Consider the following 23,999-nt stretch of genomic DNA (forward strand, 5'->3'; position numbering starts at 1 on the left):
AAGTGCTCTATTTTATCACTTTCAAAACTATGAAAAATTGCTCAATAATAGCAATTCTTCTTCTCACGTCGCTAGGGTCAAATCCAAATTTTGCAAAGCCGTAACACCTCTTAAAAAAGTTCTGCCTCACAGTGAGAGCAGATTATACGATATGTAAAAAATATTTTAATTAACCAAAATATAACCAACATATAACTATTAACCAACATATAACTATTTTCAGGACTTACCAAGATCTCACACATTCATAGTAATGTTTTGTTAATAACTGCTAAAATGACAAAAGACATGGGCCTCCCAAACTCATCAATATTTCTTGCAATTTTATTAGTTCACATTGCCTTATTTTTATAGGAGCCAAAATATTTTATTTCAGTTGTTCTAACTATTTTCTTATGTGGAAGTCTATATTCCTTGGTAGTACGGTTGGGGGGGACACACACGACCAACTGTATTAAGTTGGTCTTGCATAATAAATACTATGCAGTTAACCTAAATTAAAACAAGTAGTAATTTGAAGTACAACACTAAGATGTGCTCCTGTATTTCTACTGCCTCAGGCATTGACTATATTTGTAAATGCAAAGAAATCTACTTGTTACTTGGAGGCTCATATTGAGAAAGTCATAAATGATAAAATGTGAAGTTTAATAGATCTCAGCAGATACTTTCATCTGTGTACGAAAAACAGGAAACCACAAAGAGCTGAAGAGAGATACCACATCAGATGCCATTTAAGAAAGAATGCACATCAAATTTTGATTATGGTAAAGAGAGAATGAAACGCTGCACTAAGTTCAGAGAACCAAGTTGGAAAATGTCAGTGCTTTTGTGGTGTTAAAGTTGTCTTAGTTCAAGTGCCTACTGCTTATTTAGTTTCTGTACCTGTGGCTCTGAAATGTTTTCTGATTCTCTTTGTAAACCACCCTAAATGGTTACAGTACTGGGATCATGCTGAAATGGGGTTAGAAAGGTGTGTGTGTGTGTGTGTGTGTTGTTTTGGGGTTTTGTTTTTGGGTTGGTTTGGTTTGGGTTTTTTTGAGGGGTAGGGCTTGTTAGGGGTTTTGTTTGGTTGGTTTGGCTTTTTTTTTTTTAAGGGTCAAGACAATAACTCTTAAATAAAAAAACAACAGGGAATCAGCAATGCTGATAGCCATACTACACCTTAAGAACTGCTTTTTCATGACTAACCTGAGATGGTTTCATGAAAACATGCACATTAGATGCAATTAACAAGTAGGATCTTTTGCTATTAACTAACACCCCGCACCCCAAAAGCGCCACCAACAACAGACAAAACAAACAAAAGTCTTCAGAAGAATATGTTTTTAGAGCTCTATTGGCTAGTACTTTGGCTAAGACAGAAACCAGATGTTGGGAAATGAGTGATTAACTAATGAAATAACATCTAAAGTTATTTTGTGGGACTTCTCCAAGAACAAATGTCAAAAAAAGTAGCAGCCCCAACTTAAAATTCACAAAATTCAGCAGATTTTTTTTCTGCAGTTTTGTGGAATAGGTCTTTTATCTTCTGCTTTCTTAAGTCAAGGTGAGAATTGGTGGTTGAAACATGTTAAATCCTATTTCTCAGCAGCTACTTTTATACAGCTACCATTCCTAAATACTTTGAAACAGCATCAGCCAGGGATCACTTCTCCCCAGTGTCTCTCTCCAGTTTATATATACAAATTGCTGCACTATTTTGAGACCTTGCAGACAGCACACACTCACTCAAAATGAGGGTGTTACACTGAGTCTTCACAAGGTGAAGGATTCTGCAACATCCTTTCCTCCTCCTCCTCCTCCAGCTCTGAAATGTGGTGACCTTTCAGGCACACCGAGAAACTCTGTCTCCGGCAGAGACCTAGGAGGGGGTCACGCAGAATGCTTCTTCCCACAGTGATGAGGGGGTGAAAGAGGTTTCCACAGACGGTTGGCAAGCTGAGTTTCTATTTGAATTAACATTTCACTGCCGTTGCTTTCTTGTGTTTTAAGCGATATACAGACTTTGAAGGCACCTTCTCAGTAGTCAAATCTAAAGAGTTATTTTAATTGTATGGGGAGGTGGCAGGGGCAGTGGGAGGGGGAAGGCATCAGGACCAATCAAACCAAGGTTGAGATTGGGACTGTCCTAGTTAACAGCATGCTTAGATTGTTGTTTGACTATATATATATTTATTTTTTTAAAACAGAAAAAAATACTGCCTTTAATAGAAAGCAAAAATAGGATCCTGTTTGCAATGAACTACTGCCTGCAGCATTCAGCTCCTGAACCATAGAATATATCTCCTATAAATACTTTCAGTGATCTTTGTCCTTGGAATTTTTGTTGCATCATGCCCTAATGATACCCTGCACTAGAGGCTGGCAGGTATTCTGCACATGCCTCATGCTATTAGGCTGACCTGTGGACACTTGTCTAGGAGGAGATGACTTAGTCTGCTCTGCCACAGCTCATCAGAAAGATGCAATTTGACATCCCAGTAACATTAGTTCTCTATAGAATTAGGTTGAGGAAGGGCAGTGTCTCCGTATTTCAGGTATTTAATCGTAATTACGTAAGCTATCCCCTGCAGCAGAGCGCACATGACTCCAGCTGAGACAATGTTCTGGGGAGTCACTCGCGTAAGAGGGTGGTACTACATAGCGACTGTACTTCCCTCACGTGTCTGATGCCCAAAGTTAGGAGCCCTACTACCATGCACACGCACACATTATGAACAGATACACCCAGGCTTTGGGAACAGTTTCTCTGTTTGTAATATAATTTGGGGAAAATAACAGGACACTGAAGTAATACAAAAATATCTAACTACATTACATGTGCATACTGTTATTGTGCTACATGTTACTTCATTACAACCTTCAATTAGTTCAAAATCTTCAGAGTGATAATTTTAGAAGGAAACAAAAATACGATGGAAGCTGAAACACACACATTATACAGAAGAAAAAGGTTATGGAGGACAAGTAAAACCTAATCTCTATCTGCTAAACTTTTAGGAAACGATTCATCCATACTGTGTCTTTATACTGCCTTTCCTCATCATTAGAGTAGAAGCAAGCCCATACCAATTTAAGGAAAGAAACCACTAAATAGAACAAATGATCCTGAATAATTTTTCCTGAAGAAGCTTTCTGTGCACATCTTCTCTCTCTCAAATCAACAAAACTATCTGTATCTTGGCATTTACCTTGGGGTTGTTATCTTATTTAAGAGTCCTGTCAAAACCCCTAAGATAAGCCATTTCTCCCCCAAGCCTCTCAGAATGACACTACTTCTCCACAATTTTTCTGCAATAGTAAAATTAATAAGTGTATTTGAAGAATGATGAATTCAAAAATGTTCTGATTGAAGTATAAGCTTTTTAAAAATACTTTTATATAGGATGGTATCTATTTACTATTACTGACACATGTCAAAGGGAAGTGTCACTCTATAATAGCAAATACAGTGTTTTAAACACCACCCACACAACTTCCATATGCCTAAAGGAGAAGGATCCGTGTCCAGCATGTAATTTTCAAGCAATTGAGCAGAGGAATTTAGGTCCTCCCTTCCCTTCTGCCCTGATCATGTGTACATAAGATTTTTCTAAAGCTCCCTGAATGTTGCTTTATTATTAAAAAGCAAAGGACATTAAAACAAATCTGGACAGGAAGCAAATATTTTCTGACCGTGCAGAGTACAGCACTTCAGCAGAACTGCAGAGATGCAGCTATTCTGGAATGTCAGGTGGCACTGCTCCCATTTGAACCAGAGCAGACCACAAGTATGTCTAGGAAGGTAAACACGTACCTCTAACTACATTTACAGTGAACATTTTTGTCTGCAAGAGACTCTCCCAAATGTTGTCAGAAAACATAACATGAAAATGGCATTACTGTATCCAGAGCAAACTCAAAAATATTCAAGAAAATACTGACCCAGATAGAAACAACATTCTTTGCAAGTCTGCAGTGAGCAATGTGGATTTTGGTTTATCATCACTGAACAGAGCATTTTCTTAAGACTGCTGCTTCAGTTTTAAGTGAGAGGCCACATGTTTTCATTGCTTCTGAACTGCAGAGCAAACAATTGACACACAGAAGGCTTGAGAAGTTAAGTCCTAAGGGAAAAAAGGAATTCTGCCATATCGTGCCAGTACAATCCTTATATAGTGACATCATGCAGAACAAAAATAGGCTAATCTAACATGAGAAAAGAGAAGGTAAAAGAGAAAAACGAGCCTTATGAAATGGGGAAGATATACCACTAAAAATATACACTTCCAAAGCTGCATAACTAGACATTGCTGGAGAGACAGCAAGTTAGTACTTCCTTAAAGGACGCAGGAAGTCGGCATTTCCTGAAGTGTCCCTAAAGGGATAAGCTTATCTATGTATTTCCAACTCTGATCTCTAACCACAAATCCAAAGCACACCCGTGCTTTTGCATGTCCTTTTATACTTAAAACACTGCCTCTACTGCCTATCCATTGAGAATCTGGTCTCCTGTCTTACAATCTTGTGTGCCAACTGTTACAACCTTCTTTCCTTTATCCTTTCTACATGCAATTTTACCTTATTCTTAGCCACCCTGAATAGTTGTGAAGACTGTTGTCCTTTTCTGGTTTTTAATCATATCTTGCAACTTTCCATTGACTAGCTCTTCTCTATATTACCTATCTTCTTGTTCAAACTTCTTTATCTCGCATTTGTATCATAAAGATCTAGCAAGATTTATGTCTCGCTAGCATCCAAGGAACGGTACTCTTCTGCCTCTAGCTCAAGTTTTTAAACAAGGGTACCAATAAGCCTATTTCCCATGCTGCTGATCAGTTGAGGGAGGAACTGTCCTCTAAAAGCCCCATTCCCTGCTTACTTTCTTCTCTTTAAAAGTTCCTGTTGCCAAAACTCCCGTCTTGATGGTGATGGTGGCTATGACACTTGGATCACTGTCTCTTCCTTTTTCATCTCTCTCTATCTTTGGCTGCCCTTTGCACGTCAGTTCATACCCAGACTTGAACCTCTCTGGGCCAGGACCACCACTTCAGTCCATATTTTTACAGTGTTCAGGCAACAGTAGGGCTCTTGGACACTATCAGCAGCAAGAACAGGAAATCAAGTCCTAAATTATGGGCATCAACAGGGTGTTAAAACCTAGCTTATCTGAGGTCTCACTTTCTGACAGCTAAATGTACAGTCGTGCATTGTGGTCTGTCTGTTTTAATGCTGCTTCTCTGAACCCAAGCCACAGAGGCTATGTCTGTTCTAGCCTGAGCCAGAAAACACCAACCACAGCAGAACCACAACTACTCAAAATTTAGAATATCGATCTGAAATACCCTGTTTAACTGCTACTGAGAAATCAATAGCCATATTTTTTCCTAAATTCCAATAAAAAATAAATACATTTCAGGCCTCAGATGGAAAAAAAAGTATCAGAGTGTTAAAATAGTAATGTGTTTGACCCTAGCAGTGAAAGAATTTCTATTTCCTCAGAAACTAAAAGGTGGGGGTAAACCAATTTATCTGACAACAATAACAGAAATGCTTTCAATTTTTTAAGGTTTCACAATGAAGAGTAAAACCTTAAAAATTAAAACAAATGGCAGAAGTATGGAGAATTGAAAAATCTAAGAACACTGACATTTCGCTGCTGATTCATTCTGCAATACGAAGACAGCCACAAATCACAAATTTCAGTAGTGACAAAGTCCTGCATGACTTCACTACAGCTTTCAAATTCAGAGGCTGGAAAGATGTGTTAGGTTATCTCGCCCACTCTAATTCTCAGTTCAGGATCTCTCCTCTCAGTAGTATTTTGCACATTTTTGCTCAGAACACAACTAGTAAAAGATGTAAGGTGCTATTAAAATGAGCGAGGAACTGGGGGAAATTAACGTCAAGCACTATACAGTGATAAAATGCGGATAATGAAGAAGCTATCAGATTATGTTTTATATGCATATTTACAACCCACTGGGGGTTACTAAAGCATCTGTAAACAAATGTAACTGCTGATTACATGCCTTACAATTTCACAGTTCCATTTAGTATTACTGTTTAGCTGTAACTTTAACTATCATTTGCTTCAGCACAACTATAACGGTAAACCATGGGTGAAGATTCACTCCACTAAAACCACTTGCTCCAGTAACTGTATTCTAGCAATCAATATAAATTCAAAAATCACACCTTCTCAATTTCACTGCTTTCCTGCTTTTGACACTATGAAGCTCTTTCTTGGTAAAAATCTTGACCTTGACCACGGTATGAAGCTTGTGTCAATTAATTCCTTAGTTCTTCTCTTTAAGAGGCTCTCTGTTTCCTCTTAGCCTGTGAATATGCCAAAGAGTTCCATTCGTTCAGCCTTTGTAAAAGTTCTCACTCGTTCCTGATTTTTTTTCCCCCCCCATAAAGCAAATCCAAAATTCTCTCTATCCTCTCATCTCTTTGTTAGCTTTTCTCTGTCAGCTTACTTGACAAAGTCAATACACCAAAACCATCCTGGGGCCTTCTATTTGACACTGCTGACCTCCTCACCTACCCCCTAATTTGGATACATATTCTACTTTCCCCTTGCAGAGAAATCAATTCCTCCATTTCTATTGTTCACATTCTCCTTCCTCCCAGATAATCAAAATCTCATTATCTCCCACCTTGATTTATCAATCCTCCCTATACATTCCTAAACCCTATGTTAGTCTCTGCAGATCCTTTCCAAACACCATATCACTTCCAAGGTTTCCCCTTCTCCTCTGAAACATGCGATACTGGAAAACCTCACCATTGTAAAGGCTCTGCCTATTTACTCCTTTTGCACTCTCTGCCTGTGTGAGGACTGATGATTTCCGTTATTGACATACCCACTGCTCTCACAAGCACCATAGCATTCTCTGTCATCCAAGCTTCTCTAGCTACTGACATTATCTAGAAGTTTTGTAGCGGTGTACCAGAAATGCAAAAGTTGAGGAGGTATTTGAAGGCCAAGAACGTGTGAAGTTATCTCAGCACACTGCTCTGGTGGAGCCATTCAAATTGCTTGCTGGGTTCTACTATTGTATTTTCTACAGAAATTCAGAGCAGCTAGATGTGTGATCATCAGAGACTTGAAATAGTTGCCCTAGCCATTTATTTTGCTAATGAGTTTGAAGTCATGTGCACGTAACACCTGACTAGCTTTAAACACAAAAAGAATTACTGCATCCTATGATACTTATTAATAACATAAAGAATAAACTTAGTTACAGCTGCACAATTTTGCAGCAAGTGTTCAGACAGACAAATGTAACAAACAAAATTAGAAGTTCCCCATTCATTGAGGAAAAGCACTGAAAGAAATCAGATACAGATTTTTTTTTTTTTTTTAAAACTGCAAACTAGACTCTTGGAAATTGCATCTTTTTGGATTTTATTCCTCAGCAAATTACAATATATTGTTTTCTGTAAATGGAAGCGTAGGTCTCATTTTCAAAAACTGAAAGCAAAAGAGTAGACTTCAAAACATAAATGGCTATTGACCTCGTTCTTGCTATGTATAGTATTTCAAATTAAAAAAGAAAAAATGATAACATTTCAGAAAGAAACCAAGGCAGAAAACAGATTATATAAAAGCTTCCAATTAATTACGTTTAGAAACAGGAAGATTATTTTGATGATAATATTATGCTGAAAAACAATCACAAATGAATCTAATAGTTCCAATTCCCTCCTTCCAATCAGATCAAACAGTGCATCAGAATTATTTCTTGTGCTACAGTTTACCCATCGGAAGCCACGATCCAGCACAACTTACTTTTTATTTATGCTCTAATCTTGAGTAGCATTACTTAGTGACGTCAAAGTAAGGGCTGCTTTTTGCAAACAAGTGAGGAGTCCAGGCTTGCCCTGTAAAATAGAGATGCAGCCAGGGAACATACAATATAGTTCCTCCCTGCGTTCCTTCACTGGAGTGTTCGCACCTAACCAGAGTTGGAGGTTTCAGATAGTCCTAGAGGCCTCTCTTTTGGTGGTCAGGTTAGAAACAGATTTTATCAGTTGCTTGCAACACCCAAAATCTTTATGTATGCTCTACCTCTAGGGAAGTGATACTAGCATATTTCCAAACTAATTTGTCATAACAGGCCCACTGTAAAAGATGTGGCTTGCAGACATGCCTGACACATATTTCTAAATGGATTGGAAAATAATTAATGTTTTAAAAGCTTTAGGCATTTTGTTTAACAAAGAGATTAAATGTAATGCCAAATAAACCTTTTTCTCATCTGTTTATTTGACATACATGCTTTTACATGTTTTACAGTTACTTAAGCACAATTAACTAAACCTGAGATAATGGCAAGGCTGCCAAGCACAGATCAACTGTTCACTGCTTAAAAGACAGGTAACTAAACCACCTTCAGTTTGTTAGAAAAGAGCTGGGAACACTAATTTAAACACCTGTTATCTACCCAGTCTGAAAGTAAAGCACCTGACAAGATAGAACTCAAAAAACTTGCAGGCTATGCTAGATGACTAAGGCTACCTATGTAATTAACTGGACATCCCCAAACTGCCTTGATTCCTAGGCATTTTTGGTGCATGGATGCTTTAACAAAAAAAAAAAAAAAAAAAAAAAAAAAAAAACAAACCAACAAAAACAAAAAAAAAAAAAAAAAAAAAAAAAAACAAAAACAAACCAACAAAAACAAAAAACAAAAAACCAAACCAACCAAACAAAAAACCCACAGAAACAAAAAAACCCCAAACCCCAACCCCCCAAACAAACAAAAAACCCTATCAAAGTACATATGGGGGGGAGGGGAGGAAGTCAGAGGGTTAGTACTGAGAGTTCATATTTAAAGTTGCATTTTATGAAGAAATTTACATAAACAAGAAAAAGCCAAAGCATAAAAAAGGCATGGCAAGAGCTGAAAAAGATTAGAAAGAAGCACTCCAGGGGATAAGTCAGGAAAGAGAAGAGTCAAGTGTGAACAAGAGAAAGACAAGGGTAGAGTTGAGTTGTTCAGATGGACCGAGGCAGTTGAAAAATTCGTACCGACCTTGTTCTGATAAAAACTTACTAATATGTTGCAGTTTCCTATCGTCTGACACCTCAAGTACCTATCTATTGTGCCATCTCCCAAAGGTAACTGGCAGGACTACTGGAAGGAAACTTGAAGGGAAGCGCTTGAATCTCACATAGAAAGTAAAAGTTAGTAGAAAACTACAAAGAGGAACATGACAGTGAATAGGGAAGCTGATGAAACTGGTTAAGATGAAATGAAAGAAAGAATCAGCAGCTTGCAAGAACACGAGATCTGTAAATCCCAATGACAGAAATGCAATTTGCGATCAAGACAGCTGGCAAAGGTCATTCAAGGACAGAGCCCAACAGGATAAGAGAAGGACCATGAGGAGATTTAGATTCTGAGTTGCTAAGCATAGGGGAAAAAGAGAGGACAAGACAACAGAAACACCAAACAAAGATGATCATTAGTCATTTTTTCAAAGCTCCTGTTTTTCTTTTTTTGACTGATGTGTTTTTCAAAACCCTCATCTGATACAGACCTCTATATGTCATGTAAATTAATCCTTCAGATAAAGTTATCTGCACTTTTGTAGGTGTTTTGAAAATCATCTTCACATTAAAATGTGTAATGCAAAACATGATCAGATTCCTTTTCTCTAACAAAAAGAAGATTGATACAGCAACTTAATCACACTCTAACACTACCTACATGAGAAAGAAATTTGTTAGAAGACTGAAGTTACCAGATAACACTATAATGAAACCAGAAAGCTAGCAATAGCTGTGTTTAGGCTAGCAAAAAAAACAAAAAAAGGAAGTGAAACTGTTGTAAATTCACACTGAAAAAAATTAATTTGCAAAAGCGTCAACCTACTACGCTGATTTTCTAAATAAAAAATGAAAGACATTTTAAAGAGATGCTCTTGCTCAGAAAACATAACAGATTGTTGCAGGAATTATTCTGTGACTTGCTACAGCCTACATTACGTGAGATATTAGACTTGATGACCATGACTGCTCTGTTACATTGTAAAATATACAAAACTCTTGCTTCCTCCCTCTTAGGTCACTGTTACACTAAAAGCATTCCATGTGAGAAAGTGACAAAGCAATGCATCATCTATTAACCTATATCTGTATCATAAACAAAATTGTTTCCCAGAAAAACAAAAAACCCCACACCTGCCTACTTTTACATTTTCAATACTGCATTTGCTATAAGGATTTAATCACATATCTACAAGTCACACTTAGCATTCATTTTATGACTAATGAATGAGTTTCTCCAAAACCTGCTTTTAATTAAACCTTCTGACATATCATTATAGTAATTCTATCTCTTTCTGTAACAGAACTTGAACAAAAGAAAAATTAGTCCCCTGTGACTACGTTATAGTGTTATAGGTAGTACAGTTGTAGAAAAAAAGTTTCGATAATAAGGAGTAAAAACATTACTTCTATTACTTAAAAACCACTAAATATTGTAGTAGTTAGAAAGTTAAAGATGGGATAAGGAAACATACTATCCATGAGACCAATATCAAGTTCCTAATTCAAACCTTAGAGTTATCATTTGTAGAATAGATATATATAATATAAAAAGGCATGATTTGCCACGTACATTATGAAAGCAATGCATTATCATCACCCTAGAATGGAACCAATAAACTTCATGCAATGTAGTCTAATATATGATTGAGTATAACTGCCCTTGACAGAACTTCCCATATATTTTTATTCAACCTTTGAGCAAATTACAACATTGAAAAAAAAATTGTTAATAATTAATTTAGCAGTTTCAGCCAATTTAAAGACTTAGACAAGAAACTACCTTTAAAATGCCCACCCACGTACACAGACCCTCAATTTTGATTTTTTTTTAAAATATCATTCTTCTTCATGCTTATGATTAGAAAGAATTAAGGATTTTTCAAAATGTTAGTACTTACTTATCTCCAAAGAATTTTCTCCAGAAATCTGCAGCATCGGCTTTGGTGATACGGAAGTTATCACCCTGGAATTGGCCATTTGGAAAAATAGCCTTGATTTCTGCTAGCATGTGGCTGAAGATGAGGGACAGCTTTGTCAGGTTTCTCCTGTGGATATAATAGGAAAAAAAAAAAATCACGTCAAATCCTTAAAATTGAATAAATTGAATCAACCTTTCAGTATCTTGTATATCCTGCATATTTGTGTAATAACCACTGTGCGACACAAGAAAAACACCGAGCTTTCAACTGAAAACACATCAAAGAAATACAAATGAGTAGTTTGTGTTTTTTGCATGCGCTTCTGAGGACATATTTATCCTAAGTCTTCATGAATATAAAATCATTTGTTCAGCAACAGAACAGATTTCAGTTCTCAACTGCAAATTCCAGATAAATTTCTGATCCTCATAAAGATCAAGCTTGCGTGTTTCTATTTCATTTAATCATTGCAGAAGCAGGAATTTATACTAATTAGCTAATACATTAAAAAAAAAAAAGGAAGACAGACATGCCAAAACCCTCAAGATACAGTTTTATATGTGACACCAAACCTATTTCAGTCCAGGTTTCTACAAATATAAAAAGCACAGGTCTGGGTTTACTCTTTCTTTAAAAAAATGGCAATTTTATTCTTTTTATTCTTTCCAGCTTTTCCTTACTGCAGCTACTTCCTATTCTCTTTTTAAATGCCTTCTCTTCAGTTAAAACTTGCTTTCAGTTTTCAGTGGCGTGTTAAAAATAAAAGTCAAGCTTCTTTGGTATCAGCTCACTTCCATAAGCTTTCCAGACTTGTATCAGTTCATCAAAAATTATTTAGTTTTTGGCACAGAAATGCCATTTAGTATAGTTCAAAATAATATTGCATCTTTAAATGCAAATAATCCTTTTGTATGGAAAAAATCTGTGGGAGACAGTGAGGAGAGAGAAGAAGGGTGAAGAAATCTTTATGAGAGTTTACTTCTGGAGACTCCTTAGATGATCCTTACAGCAATATATGATAGAGAGATCACCCAGGAGACTGAGCAATTTCTGATGAAGAATTTGTATTCTTATGTATTTTAATGAAGTATTTTAACGAGTTAGAAATGCCCTGTGTCAGGCCCATTCACCTTACACGATCTCAGGTACTACTTAATAGCGGCTCAGACAATTTAATGAAAAAACATGATAAAATGCTTATCAATCATGTAATTTGTAACTGCTTATAGACAGTATTTTAAATAAATTCAAACTTACTCATAAGCCCTTAGCTGCATGGAAAGATTAAGACAGATTTTTACATATGCATACAAAATAGATTTCAGAACGCTCAAAATCTCAAGATGAACAGATTTCCTGGGGTCTTCCTAAAAGAACATAGATTTTTACATGTGCATACCAAATAGATTTCAGAACGCTCAAAATCTCAAGGAGCTGAACAGATTTCCTGGGGTCTTCCTAAAAGAACACTCAACTCAGTACTGAAGGAGTAATTATTTCAAATGTGTTACAAGCTCTTCACAAATGGAGATTCCTGTGGAAGCTGTGTTGCAGATTTTACTATAGGTTTTCCTACCAGGAAAACTATGACAAAGACAGTTATTTTTAAAACATAAATAATTTAAAACAAACAAACCCCTGATGAATAAATTCTCCCTCCCTTCAAGATTCAGAATGGTTGTAGGACTAATTCTTTCAGAGTCCTTTAATTCCTCCGGTATAATCAGATGTCTGCAATTATGATGCCCAACTGTTCCTTATTTTCTGGATTTGTTCCTTGCTGTCCCCCTTCCTATTTCCTTTGTACTTTAATTACACACATGTGTTCTTTATTATTTTACTCCTCAGAACTCAAGCCTGATGCAGAGAGCAAGCACCAGCTATTTTAATGTGGCTCCCTCAGCCTGCCCTAGACCCAAGATTAAGCAAGAAGCCTTCTGTACTCAGGACAGACAGGAACATGATTCGGTACAAGTTTGAACAGAGCTCTCCCTTGCCTGGTACACTGTCTATCTGTCTACATTAGCAATGTACTGTGTTGCAGGGGTTCTTTTCAGGTACAAACTTACCAAGTGAGCTTGTTGGATTCGTGAGGCTCAAGCCCTGTAGCGAACTAGGGACAGAGTCATGTACAGATACCATCTGGGGCACCTCCTTGCCCAGAGTGGAGTTTGTGCGTGTCAGTATGCACGCATCCATACACATGCAATGTCTGTTAGTGAGAGCTGCACAGTACCCGACCAGAACCAACAACTGGCAGGAAGTGGACAGCAAATGCACAGTACACACATGCATCCAAATGGTTGTTTCTAAATCACAAAGCCTGTTCCTTCCCTCTTTGAACAGCACCAGTCACTAAGTGCATCAATACACTTTTGTTATAAACATTGGTTAAAACAAAGAAAAAAGTTAAATTATTTTTTGTTTTTATTTGTATAAACAAGGAAAAATGTTTTAGTATCTAAGATACCTTCCTTTTATCTGACTGCAAAGCTGAAACTTGAAACCAACTAGAACCTTGTCCGTGCTTGAACATACATCACAGAATGTATGCGCAGCAGAAAATGGCAAATTCTTCATCATTTATATATATATGGTAGCTGTGGTTCCTCCTTAATTTTTATTCTTGCTGTACCAGATGATTATCTCAAGTCTTTATTTAGTATCAGATAATCATGATAAATAATGTCTTAACTTTTCACTTATATATTTTTCCTTTACAATTGTAAAGCACATACTGCACCATTTTTACTTAGACATGCTTATGTGATAGCAGATCTCAGTAACTTATTGAGACAGAGATACAAAGCTCAATTATTTAAAAAATGCTTTTCAAGAATTATACAAGGCACAGAGATGATGACATCAGGGTGGGCCAGCGATTCTCACTATTTGTGCATTTCACTCTTCTGTCAATGTCTATCCCTTTTAGCATAAGTACTTTTGCTGTCTTGCGGAGGGCTTTCCCAGGGCATCTCAAGAAGCACATACTCCACTTTATCCACTGGGCAGTCTGTGCAGCTCCATTTTCTAAGTTAAGATGACTCCTTTTTCTCCCCCCAGTTTCCCATCTTATTTTCCATTCATAAGTGTAAGACAAGGTATTCAAATCCTATTTATTTGAAAAACAACAACTAAACCCAACAGCTTCAGTATTTTGGTGAATAATACTAATGGAAGCCAAAGGAACTGGTCAATCTGAGCCACCTACTTTAGGTCTCATTCCCACCGTGAGGCTGTAAAGAAACCAATTTTTATCAACTCTGTCTGCATCTCTGACCACGACACAGGCTTTTCTTCTCCTGGTCACAGTGAAGACTCTTGCACTAGCAGAGGGACAGTTGTACCAGCAGTCCAGTGGCACAAGAAAAGCTGAGCAGGACCATGCTCTGGAAAGACCCTTTGACTCACTAGATTCTAGCAGGGGAGAGATATCTTAAAGGATCACACTGGAGCTACACCTCAAAAAAAATGCTATCCAAATTACAGAGAAACAATAGCTTTAATGCCTCAGCAGCCAGCCTTCAGGATTTAAAATTATAATATGCTTTCACTGGCAACCTGGAGCAGGTTAGAGGTGGGATTTCTTTCCTCAGCTGTGTTACGCCTGGTACAGAGCACAAGCATCTCTTTATTGCTGTAGAGAGAATGTGTTTCATACTGATGAGAAGAAAGGCTTATCTTTCAGAAATCAGACAACACTGCCTCTTTATAACAATTTGAACCAAGACGATAATTCTCCACAAAATAATAGCTTCTGTGGTAAGATTTAAGATTATTTTAACTCTAAATGATGCTGCATCAACTGCATTTTATGCAATGCATAGTGTACGTCTTTTCCATATTATTTGCAACATACTCAACACCTATTACTTGATGTTTTTCCTATGATTCATGCTTAGCTTTGCTAACTTTCTTTTGCCAACTCAAACTGATGCCATACAGTTCAAACCCCGTGTAGAACTTGATTTCTGAAGTACCAGTTTTTCAGTCATACTCTTATTATGTGTTGCCAGACATGCTTGTACATGAGACAGATCTACTGAAGAACCAACAAGGTTTGAACCGACCTCAGAATACCTAAAATATAAAAATTAAAAACTGATTTTTCATTTACTATAAACTCATAAAGGTCTACTGAATCAGTAGACATATTTTAGTTAATCAGAAGAAAGATGCTTTTTCTTCATTTCAAAAGTAATCTCTCTTTTGGAGTTATACCTCATCAGCAAGTTTTCTAAAATACAGATGGTAAAGCCTGAAAACAAGAATTGTGAGTTTGTTCACTTTTCAGTAAATGGCTATATTCTGAACCGATTTTCTCTTCAACTCCAGTAAGGGGGGTCAGTCTAGAGAATACTGCAAAGATTTAATAACTGAGGGACTTTTCAAATGCCCAGTCACATGTGATTTTAAAACAGGGCTTAATAATGGAAACATTACAACATCCTAACCATAACACCAGAGCAGCGACAGCTTGTAGGAGAAGGTCTGAAGCAGTCCTACCCTCCTGGATCTATTAAACAGGAAAGTGAAGCATATCCAGCATGCAATAATGCAGATAAGTTTTGGCTGTGTCAACTTTATAATCACTGTATGAAAGCCAATTTTACTTTTTGGAAGGCAATATGGCCTAGCAAACAGAACTGGACAGGGAATTAGGCACTGTCACTTCCTTTCTGCCACTGGCCTGATTGATGAGGTGGGGGGAACACCTGTGTCCTCCATTTACTGCCTGCGCATGTGGATGAACAGAGTAAAATACTCAGAGCTCCAAACTTGGAGAGCTCCAAAGCAAATACGCTTGGCAGAATCAGCATATACATAAATATACAAACCAAAGTATACATCTGTGCCCTGATCCTTCATAATTACTGGATTTCACAGACCATAACCAAGACAAAGTCATTTTAGCGATATGTACTTCTATCTCATGCAACAACTTGCAAATGCATAAACCTGCTTACATACTGTATGTGTATATCATTTCTACTTTCATGCTTGCATATTACGATCTCCCATGAAAAACAATTATTTTTATTTTACAACTATACATATTTCTAGAAAGAAACATAGCGTAGAGAAGACGACAGACTGTACATCTTTGCAGTTACATCATTCCAAAAATTAGGTTACTGCTGGGTTTCCTTCTTCACTGTATCTGTAAGTGTTTAATCTTTCTGCACCCACATAGATATACTTTATTAAAAAACAACCCGCTGTAATAAACAATACATCAACTTTCCAAGCTCATAATATATAACTCATTCCCCTGGCACAGAAAAACAGTCTTTAGAGCTAGAATAAAACCTGTTTGGCAGCTGAGAATATTTTCCAGATAGATCTGACACAAAAGTATACAAGACTATTACTAAATTGTATTACTCTACAATTCTTATTGAGAATAATTGTACAAAGACAGCTCTATTCGCTTGGCAAAACTGCAAATCTAAGTGCTTATGAACAAAGATAAAAGTAAGTTTGAAATGCCTTCATAAGGTGAATTGTTTATTTTAACTTTTAAAAATCCATCCCCCCAAATATTAAAGCTTCAAAATCCAAAGCATATGTACTGAGTTCATTTCACAAAATTAGTTATATTCAAAACAGATTTCTGATCCATATGCTCGAGTTGCAGTAGAACACAGGGATCCTACAAAATACGTGTTACTAATTCAAAGGGACAGAATAAAGTCTTGTGATTCAGGTCCAAAAGCGTGAAGCGAAGACCCATGTTCCAAGCTCTTCCACTCTGCTCTCCAGGAGTTCAGCATTTATGTTTTGTGCCCCAGGCTCCCATTCTGTGAAAAAAACTCTTGCCAAATTATTTCCCGTTTGTATTTTGCCACCACGAGGAAAATCACAGCTGCCTGTAAAGCCCCTTGACAGATTATACTTCTGCCGTTAACTACTGACAAGTGACACAGACAGGAATGCACTAAGCACTGGACAAATCACAAAAAAAAAAAAATCTGAAGAAACATGTGAATTTCTGAACATCTCCAGAAGGCACAGGAACATGACTAAAAAGGATATATGCTGCTAGCAGTTCATTCTTGATAATCCAGTATAACCCTGACTCATTTATCCCCCTTCCTCTTCCAGAACTTCCTCTTTCACAGACAGTAAAGATAGGAAGAAAAAAAAAAAAAAAAACAAGAAAAAAAACCAAAACAAAACCACACAACAAAAAACCCCTAACACTGCTGTTTTAGAAGGCTACAGGTGTAGAATACAGTCTGATAGTCGTAACAATGGAGCTCTCCTTAACACTTCAGAGGAAGTAAAGGAAACCAAAGGTTCCTGTCAACATGCCTGTGGAGAAAAAAAAAAAAAAAATCTGTCTACCATCATATCTGGCAATCAGCTCAACTCTGGATCTATGCAGTAATTATTTTTAAAAGCTATATAAGGACTGGGTATTGTTCAGGAAGCAAAGCACATGGGCCTATTCTTGGGATGAAATATTCCTAGGACTAAGAATAAGCATGAGCTCTATTTCCTACTTGTGCTACTGACTCATGGAAGGAACACAGACAAATCACTTAATTTTGCTGTGCTTTAGTATTCTTCATCTGTAAGCCCAGAAAAAAAAAATTACTGCCTCAAACATGGTGAGCTTCAGACAATAATTAAATTCATCATATGCTAAACATGAAAAACAGGTATAAAATTGTAAGAAACTAACTGGAGGCAACTACTACTTTTCCTTGAATCCTGGAGGATTTGCGCTTATCATGAGTAGAAAAGCAGTACCCTTCGTTGAATGTCTCTGCATCAGCCTCTTTCTGACAAATACAAGGAATATGGTGCAAGTCTACTGCAGCTGTACCATTCATAATGGATGCCAAAAGGAAAAAATGGCAGACTTTGGGGAAGATTTGGGCATGGATGTTTGGGAAAAGAAAGTCGATCACAATGTCGCCTTGAGGTTTCCTCCATCATTTCCTTTGCTTAAAAATCATTTTACATTGATACACAACCTTCCACCAAGCAGTCTGGTTCCTTTCATCTCATAAAGACCCGAAGAGCATCAAAATGGAAGAAGGCAGTGCTTTAAGAATTCAAAATTTCATTCCGTCTTTCAAAACTGCTAATTAGCTGTTGTTGCTTCTATAGAAGGTATTTGCTGCCCCATTTATGCAAAAATAAAGAATGAACATAGCTTAGTAAAGAAGATGGAATACAAATACAAAGGAAGGAAGATGGACGGGGTTTCTCTAAATCTAACACTCCCTACAAACTGACGAGTCTGTCTACTCACTCCTCTCTCTGGTCTTTCATTTATGAACTGGCATGCCATTGCACCTACCAATATCTCTAAGCCAAGTTCTATCCAAGGATTATATTTGGGTTTTGTGAAACAAACACTCCATACAGCAGCAATCATGAATACCTCTCCGCCGCTGCTCTTTACAGCCCACATTTTGAAAATTTCACTACTTCCAGTTCTGTCCAAAGGACAGTTATCCAGCACAGGTGAATGTCTCAAGGTACTGCTAAAGTGATTTAATCTCTCTTCCCACTATTATGCTCAGGTATATGAGGTAACAAAAATATCCAGGAAATGAAAACACAAAGAATGTTAGCAGGAATTGAAGTAACAGAGGAAATACAGTCTGCATAAAGCAGAATGTGAGTTGTCAAAAATGAGAAAAGGTGTGTTGACAAGCTAAAGATCTAATAATTTTCCCCATAAACAGTTATTATCTCTGTTTACTTATGCAAAAGGACAGATGTAACCAAAAAAACCCAAACCACCAAACAAAAAACACACCTCTAGAGAATGCTACTCATGGAAAGAAATTTGAGTAAAATGGATCTGAACTATTTACAAGTATAAATACTTTGTAAAGAATACTCAATTGTATGACATTGTAAGTAGCACCATAAACTAAGAGCTAACAGATTTATTGATTTTACTACCGAAACTTCTAATTGAGCCACTACATCATCCTTGCAAAACACACGATTTAACATGCTTAATCTGATATGTATAGGGATAAAAATATAGAGCCAGAGACTAGTTTGTTTAGTTTTATTTGGTACCTTTTAACAGCCAGTTGCTTTTGCACTATGGTTCCACCCACCAGTATCAACATGTTATTTAGCACTATCCTGCTTCCTCCATCCTCCTCCTGTAGATGTCTTTGTCTACCAAGATCCAATGTTATTAACTGAACACTTAAGTGTAAAGCCAAATATCTGCATTTATAAATGAAACGGAAGTTGTCACAGATATCCCCAGGCACAAGGGTAAATCCTGTTTTTGAAAAGTTGAATTAAGTCACGACATACATAAATATGTAAAACTTTTTTTAAAACATGAGTGAATTAATACGAAACAAGGAAGTAGCAATTAGCATGCTTTCACCATATTCCAAAACTGTCTTCAAGTGGAAGAAATAGTCAAAAGAACACTTGGCCAAAATAAGCAGTCTGCTAAAGGCAGAGGTGTGGTCAGTGTAATTTTTTAGTACCTGGTTAGGACAGTAAACATCTTGAATTTCATTGCAAAGTGAGGTCACTACTATAATTCATACTATCCATGTACTAGAAGTATAACTGATAGCATCAACAGGTGTTAACATTTCCTCATATAATCATCACCCTCATAATTCTTGTGAAGATTACTTGCTTTGGAGATTATCCATGCTAGGCCAAGCAAAGTCGCATGTAAAAAGGGACACTGCTCCTGTATGTGGAGCAACTCAAGTGACCCTGGAAGGGATACAAGGCTGAATTTGGCACAAATTCTGCCACATCCAACAGCAGCCCAAAGACCAAGGACAGCACAAGGAGGTACTGATGTGACTAAGTGCTTTATCAACTTGACAGCAATCTAGCCTGAGCAAAGGAAAGTGGTTTAGTTCTGCACTGTGCTTCATTGAGTTTGCCGTCATGCAGCACCAGGCAACTCATGGTTCTGAGGTGCTAATTCCAAGAAAGCATGTGTGCCATGTAGCACTGTGAGTAAATCTCTTAGTATCCAGATCTGCCTGTTATCTGAGCAGCAAACAATTGATTGCACTTCACTTTAAGTCACAGCGTGCTATTTGCTTACACAGAAATTGTCCAGAACATGTACTGCAGGCTTGTTCTTTCTGAGTTTTCTATTTAGACTCTATTACTTCACCTTAAAACATGGCAGTGTTATGTTTTCTAAGTGAAATAAATTAGAGAGTCCATAGAAATGAGAATCCTCAGCAACAGGCAATATAAAGTACTTAATTTTAAATTCAAAACCTAGTGAATTCTGCAACAGTGCAGTTACTGGTGTAGGCAAGTCTTGCTGATTATTAAACAGTTTATCCAAAATCTTTCATGCTTACTTCTCTTGCCACACTCAATGACTATAGAAAAAAAACCTGCAACACAATCTAGCCATTTATGAAAGCAGGACTGGTAATACTTTTTGCTGACATTAAGAAGTTTTGGCAAACTAATATGCATATATGTATTTTTTCATATATATTGTTCTCAAGTACCTAAATTTTGATATATAACAGGAAATGGTCTTTGGATCATATGTGCCTCTCAGTACTCTTGTGAAAATTTATACAAATTTAGCCAAACAAGCAACTGAGGGAAATCTTATCCAAGAGAGCCCAAAATTCTTAGCTCCTATGGTTGACTAAACTACTTATGAAACATTTGCAGACAACAATTCAGCCCGAGCTAGCTTGCAGCTCTGGGGCACAACTCTAATTCTTAAGTAGTGGGTTTTCAACACCGAAGAGGATAGGATAAGAAAATTCTTCCCCATTTCTCTCAGTGAAGCCCACATCAAACTCAGAAAGACAGACAAGCTGTTTGATTCAAGGGCAAAGATGACAGAAGCTAGAGAAGGGAAACGGAAAGAAATAGATGGCAACATTGAACTCCATGAAACTTGAATTAAAAGGTATGCTAATGCACAAAAGCACAGGGAAAGCCCATAATAAAATGCCAGCACTTTTAGAAAAGGATTTGAACAGCATGGAAAAAAAAAATTATAAGGACATGCATTAAACATCAGGAACAAACATATATATTTTATGGTTGCTTGCTAAGTGAACTTCTACTCTGTGCATTCAGGCCTACCCAGGCAACACTTCTATGGAATAAGAAAATTTCATACTGTATTTAGAGACTATCACCATGTACAAATACAAAGGAGACCAACCATGGTGACATATATCATCTTATTTCTGCCAATTCTTTTGAGATCTTACGTTTTGAATTTTACAGTATTAAATTTTTGTTTTCTGAGTTGTAAGAAGTGTAATAGTATTTTTACAAGTCAGATATTCTGATACAGATACAGAATCTGAATGGAAGTTTTAAAATAACTTTGCATTCACTTTCATGCATTAGGAGTGTAGAAAAGTATCAAAATTACTGTATTTCTTTTTAGATTTTGAAATGCGCCATAACCTCAGAGGTGCTTATTACCTGCTGTGTCACACATGATTTCCACTGAGTGCAAGTCAACAAGATTGCAAGTCAATACCCTGTTCCAACATTCCTAACAGCCTGGCCAAAAGGGAATTTTCCTGGCTGAGCTGCTTCTGAGACTTGGTCAAGAGACAATACTGAGCTGCACATTTTGCTCTAGAAATCAACTTTTTTTAAAGTCCTTGGAATTTACTTTTTGAGCCTCTTGTACATCATTACTTCCATGTATTTGTTCTGAGGCAGTGGTAGGAGCTTCTCATCAAAAGCAGAGTTCATTGTTTTACAGAGACTAGCCCTCTTCACCCTTCTTGTTAAAAGTATCATCATTAAATGAGTAGACGAACTCTCCAACTCTACACCTTCACAAATGTATTTTTTCACAGACCTTCAAACATGTCAAACTAAGAATTTTTACCCTAAGCCCTGACATAAGATTCCATGTAGGCAGCCACTCTCATTAAAGCATTCTGAGAATTGTCATTAAAGCATTCTAAGGGCTGTTTCCGAGAGCTAAATAACCCACTGAAATAATAATCAGCCTTCAAACCATGTCTCAAGTAATTCCTAGAGCTAAAGTTATTGAATTCCTATCAAACATATAATAAAAAATTCCCATTTCCTCAGATGCATTTTAATCAAATCCACCTGAAATAATTCACTGAAAATTATTTAAGCATTACTTAGTGCTGAGATGCAGCTTGGTTGCTACATTCAGTTAACAAAAATCTCTGTCACACAGCTAAGCAGTGTCACACAAATGCATATGGCACAGAAATACACAAAATAAGATATATGAAGTACTGAAACTGTATGTGGGTCTTCGAATAATCACTGTGTTTATTTCTGAGAGAATGTAAAGTGACTTTCATTCAAAGAAGAAAGTTACCATATCTGTCCAAAAGCAGTAAACAATACAAATCTACCCTGAAGCAATCAGCCTCCTGTCCTCTCACTTATCAAGAGCGCCTCTAAGCCATTTAAAATCAGATGCATTGCTGCCAGGTTGCGTGAGGAACTTTATCTGCACAGAAGAGCAAGGAAAGAAAGAAAAAAAAAAATCAAATACTTGGTTCCAAACTGTTACTTGAAATAGTTTCATGATGCTGTACCTACTTACAGCCCATGAGGATCAGGTCAGTAGATATCTAACAGGTCAATTAGGAACAATCTGGCACCAACTGGGAATACAGCACAGACCTTGGGAAAAGTATAATAGATTTCCTCTCTATAACAAGGTGTGTGATTTCATACTAACTAGAAAAAAATAGAACTGGCTGAAATATTTTCATCAGTAATTTGGATTGAGTAAAAGCAGGTGCCTAAGAACACAGGGATATAGCTAGACAGACAGCTGTATTTTTCATGAAAACCGAGGCAGAATCTTTACCTTGAGGAAGTACTGATGTCAAATTTCCTCCTCCTCTGAAGAGAAACTGTCTGTACAAATCAAAATAAAGCATTTTGCTGTTTCACTTCTCATCTCCCATGAGAAGCAAAGGAAGAGGACAAAATGAACAAGATTGAAACACTGTCTTTTTTGGTCTAAAGTAGAGTAACCAATGAAGAAAAATTTATATCCTGACCTGCTTACTAGTTTTTTGGGGTTTTTTTGTTTGTTTTTTTTTTTTCCACTTTTCAACATTAATAAGCTTATCCTAGTTCAATGACTACATTTATGAACATAGGTCATTCCCCACTGCTTTCCACACCAGTGGTGATTTTTTCATATGTGAACACTTCAATATCGGAGACAATCAAATCTCTTAAAGAAGGCTACAGAGCCATGACTTAAGAGGGATGGTCTGCCATAAATAAAGAATTGGGCTAAAAAAACCTAGAAGCAGAGGGTAGACGTTAAGGGTTTGTGCTCGAAATGGAGGGAAGTACCAGCCGAATTATACAGGGATCTGCTCTGTTCAGCATATTCACAGGAAAGCAACGAGCGGCAAGGTGACAAAGTTCGCTGATAACATAAAGCTATTCAAAGGTTATAAGGCTGACAGACAACTGCAAATCACTACAGAGTGACCCAGCAACAAAAATGGCAGATGAAGTTCAATATAAGTGAAGGCAGAACGATGCATCCAAAAAAACAACCTTGACCTGAGGTACAAAAGAGTGGCTCATTGCCACTCAGAAGCAAGACTTTGGATTACGATAGGTAATTCCATGACAATATCGGCTCCATGCTCATCAGCAATAAAAACACAACTCAAATATTATGAATTACTAGCAAAGGAAGAGAGAACAAAATAGGGAATATAATTATGCTGCCATATAGAATCACAGTTACCTCTTAACAAACCAGATATATAAGAACAGATGTGTAAGAACCAGATATCCAAGAGATACATCAAAAGACAACAAGGATTATCAAAGGTAAGAAATGGCTTCAAACTGAGGAGGAACTGAATATGCTGGGATGCTTCACATTGGACAAGTAATCACAGAGGAAATCTGATAGAGGTCTACAAATTGTGAGTGGCATAAGAAGGATGGATGGGGACTGACAGTAACTGGATCATTAAATGAAGCTGATGGGAAGCAAGCTCAAAAAATCCCTGATCCACAGAAATTGCTGACTAAGGATACTGCGC

At 37.0% G+C, this 23,999-nt stretch overlaps 1 protein-coding gene across 1 annotated transcript in view; it reads right to left on the minus strand.

Annotated features, from left to right (window-relative positions):
• Positions 1 to 23,999, minus strand: part of CBLB (Cbl proto-oncogene B) — a 133,919-nt gene that overhangs the window by 55,146 nt on the left and 54,774 nt on the right. Inside the window, exon 3 of the mRNA XM_035897586.1 lies at positions 10,945 to 11,091. Coding sequence (XP_035753479.1) covers positions 10,945 to 11,091 — 147 coding nt within the window. The remainder of the gene's footprint in view (positions 1 to 10,944; positions 11,092 to 23,999) is intronic.

Source organism: Egretta garzetta, unplaced genomic scaffold (assembly GCF_000687185.1).
Source record: "Egretta garzetta isolate BGI_Z169 unplaced genomic scaffold, ASM68718v1 scaffold367, whole genome shotgun sequence".
Lineage (NCBI taxonomy): Eukaryota > Metazoa > Chordata > Aves > Pelecaniformes > Ardeidae > Egretta > Egretta garzetta.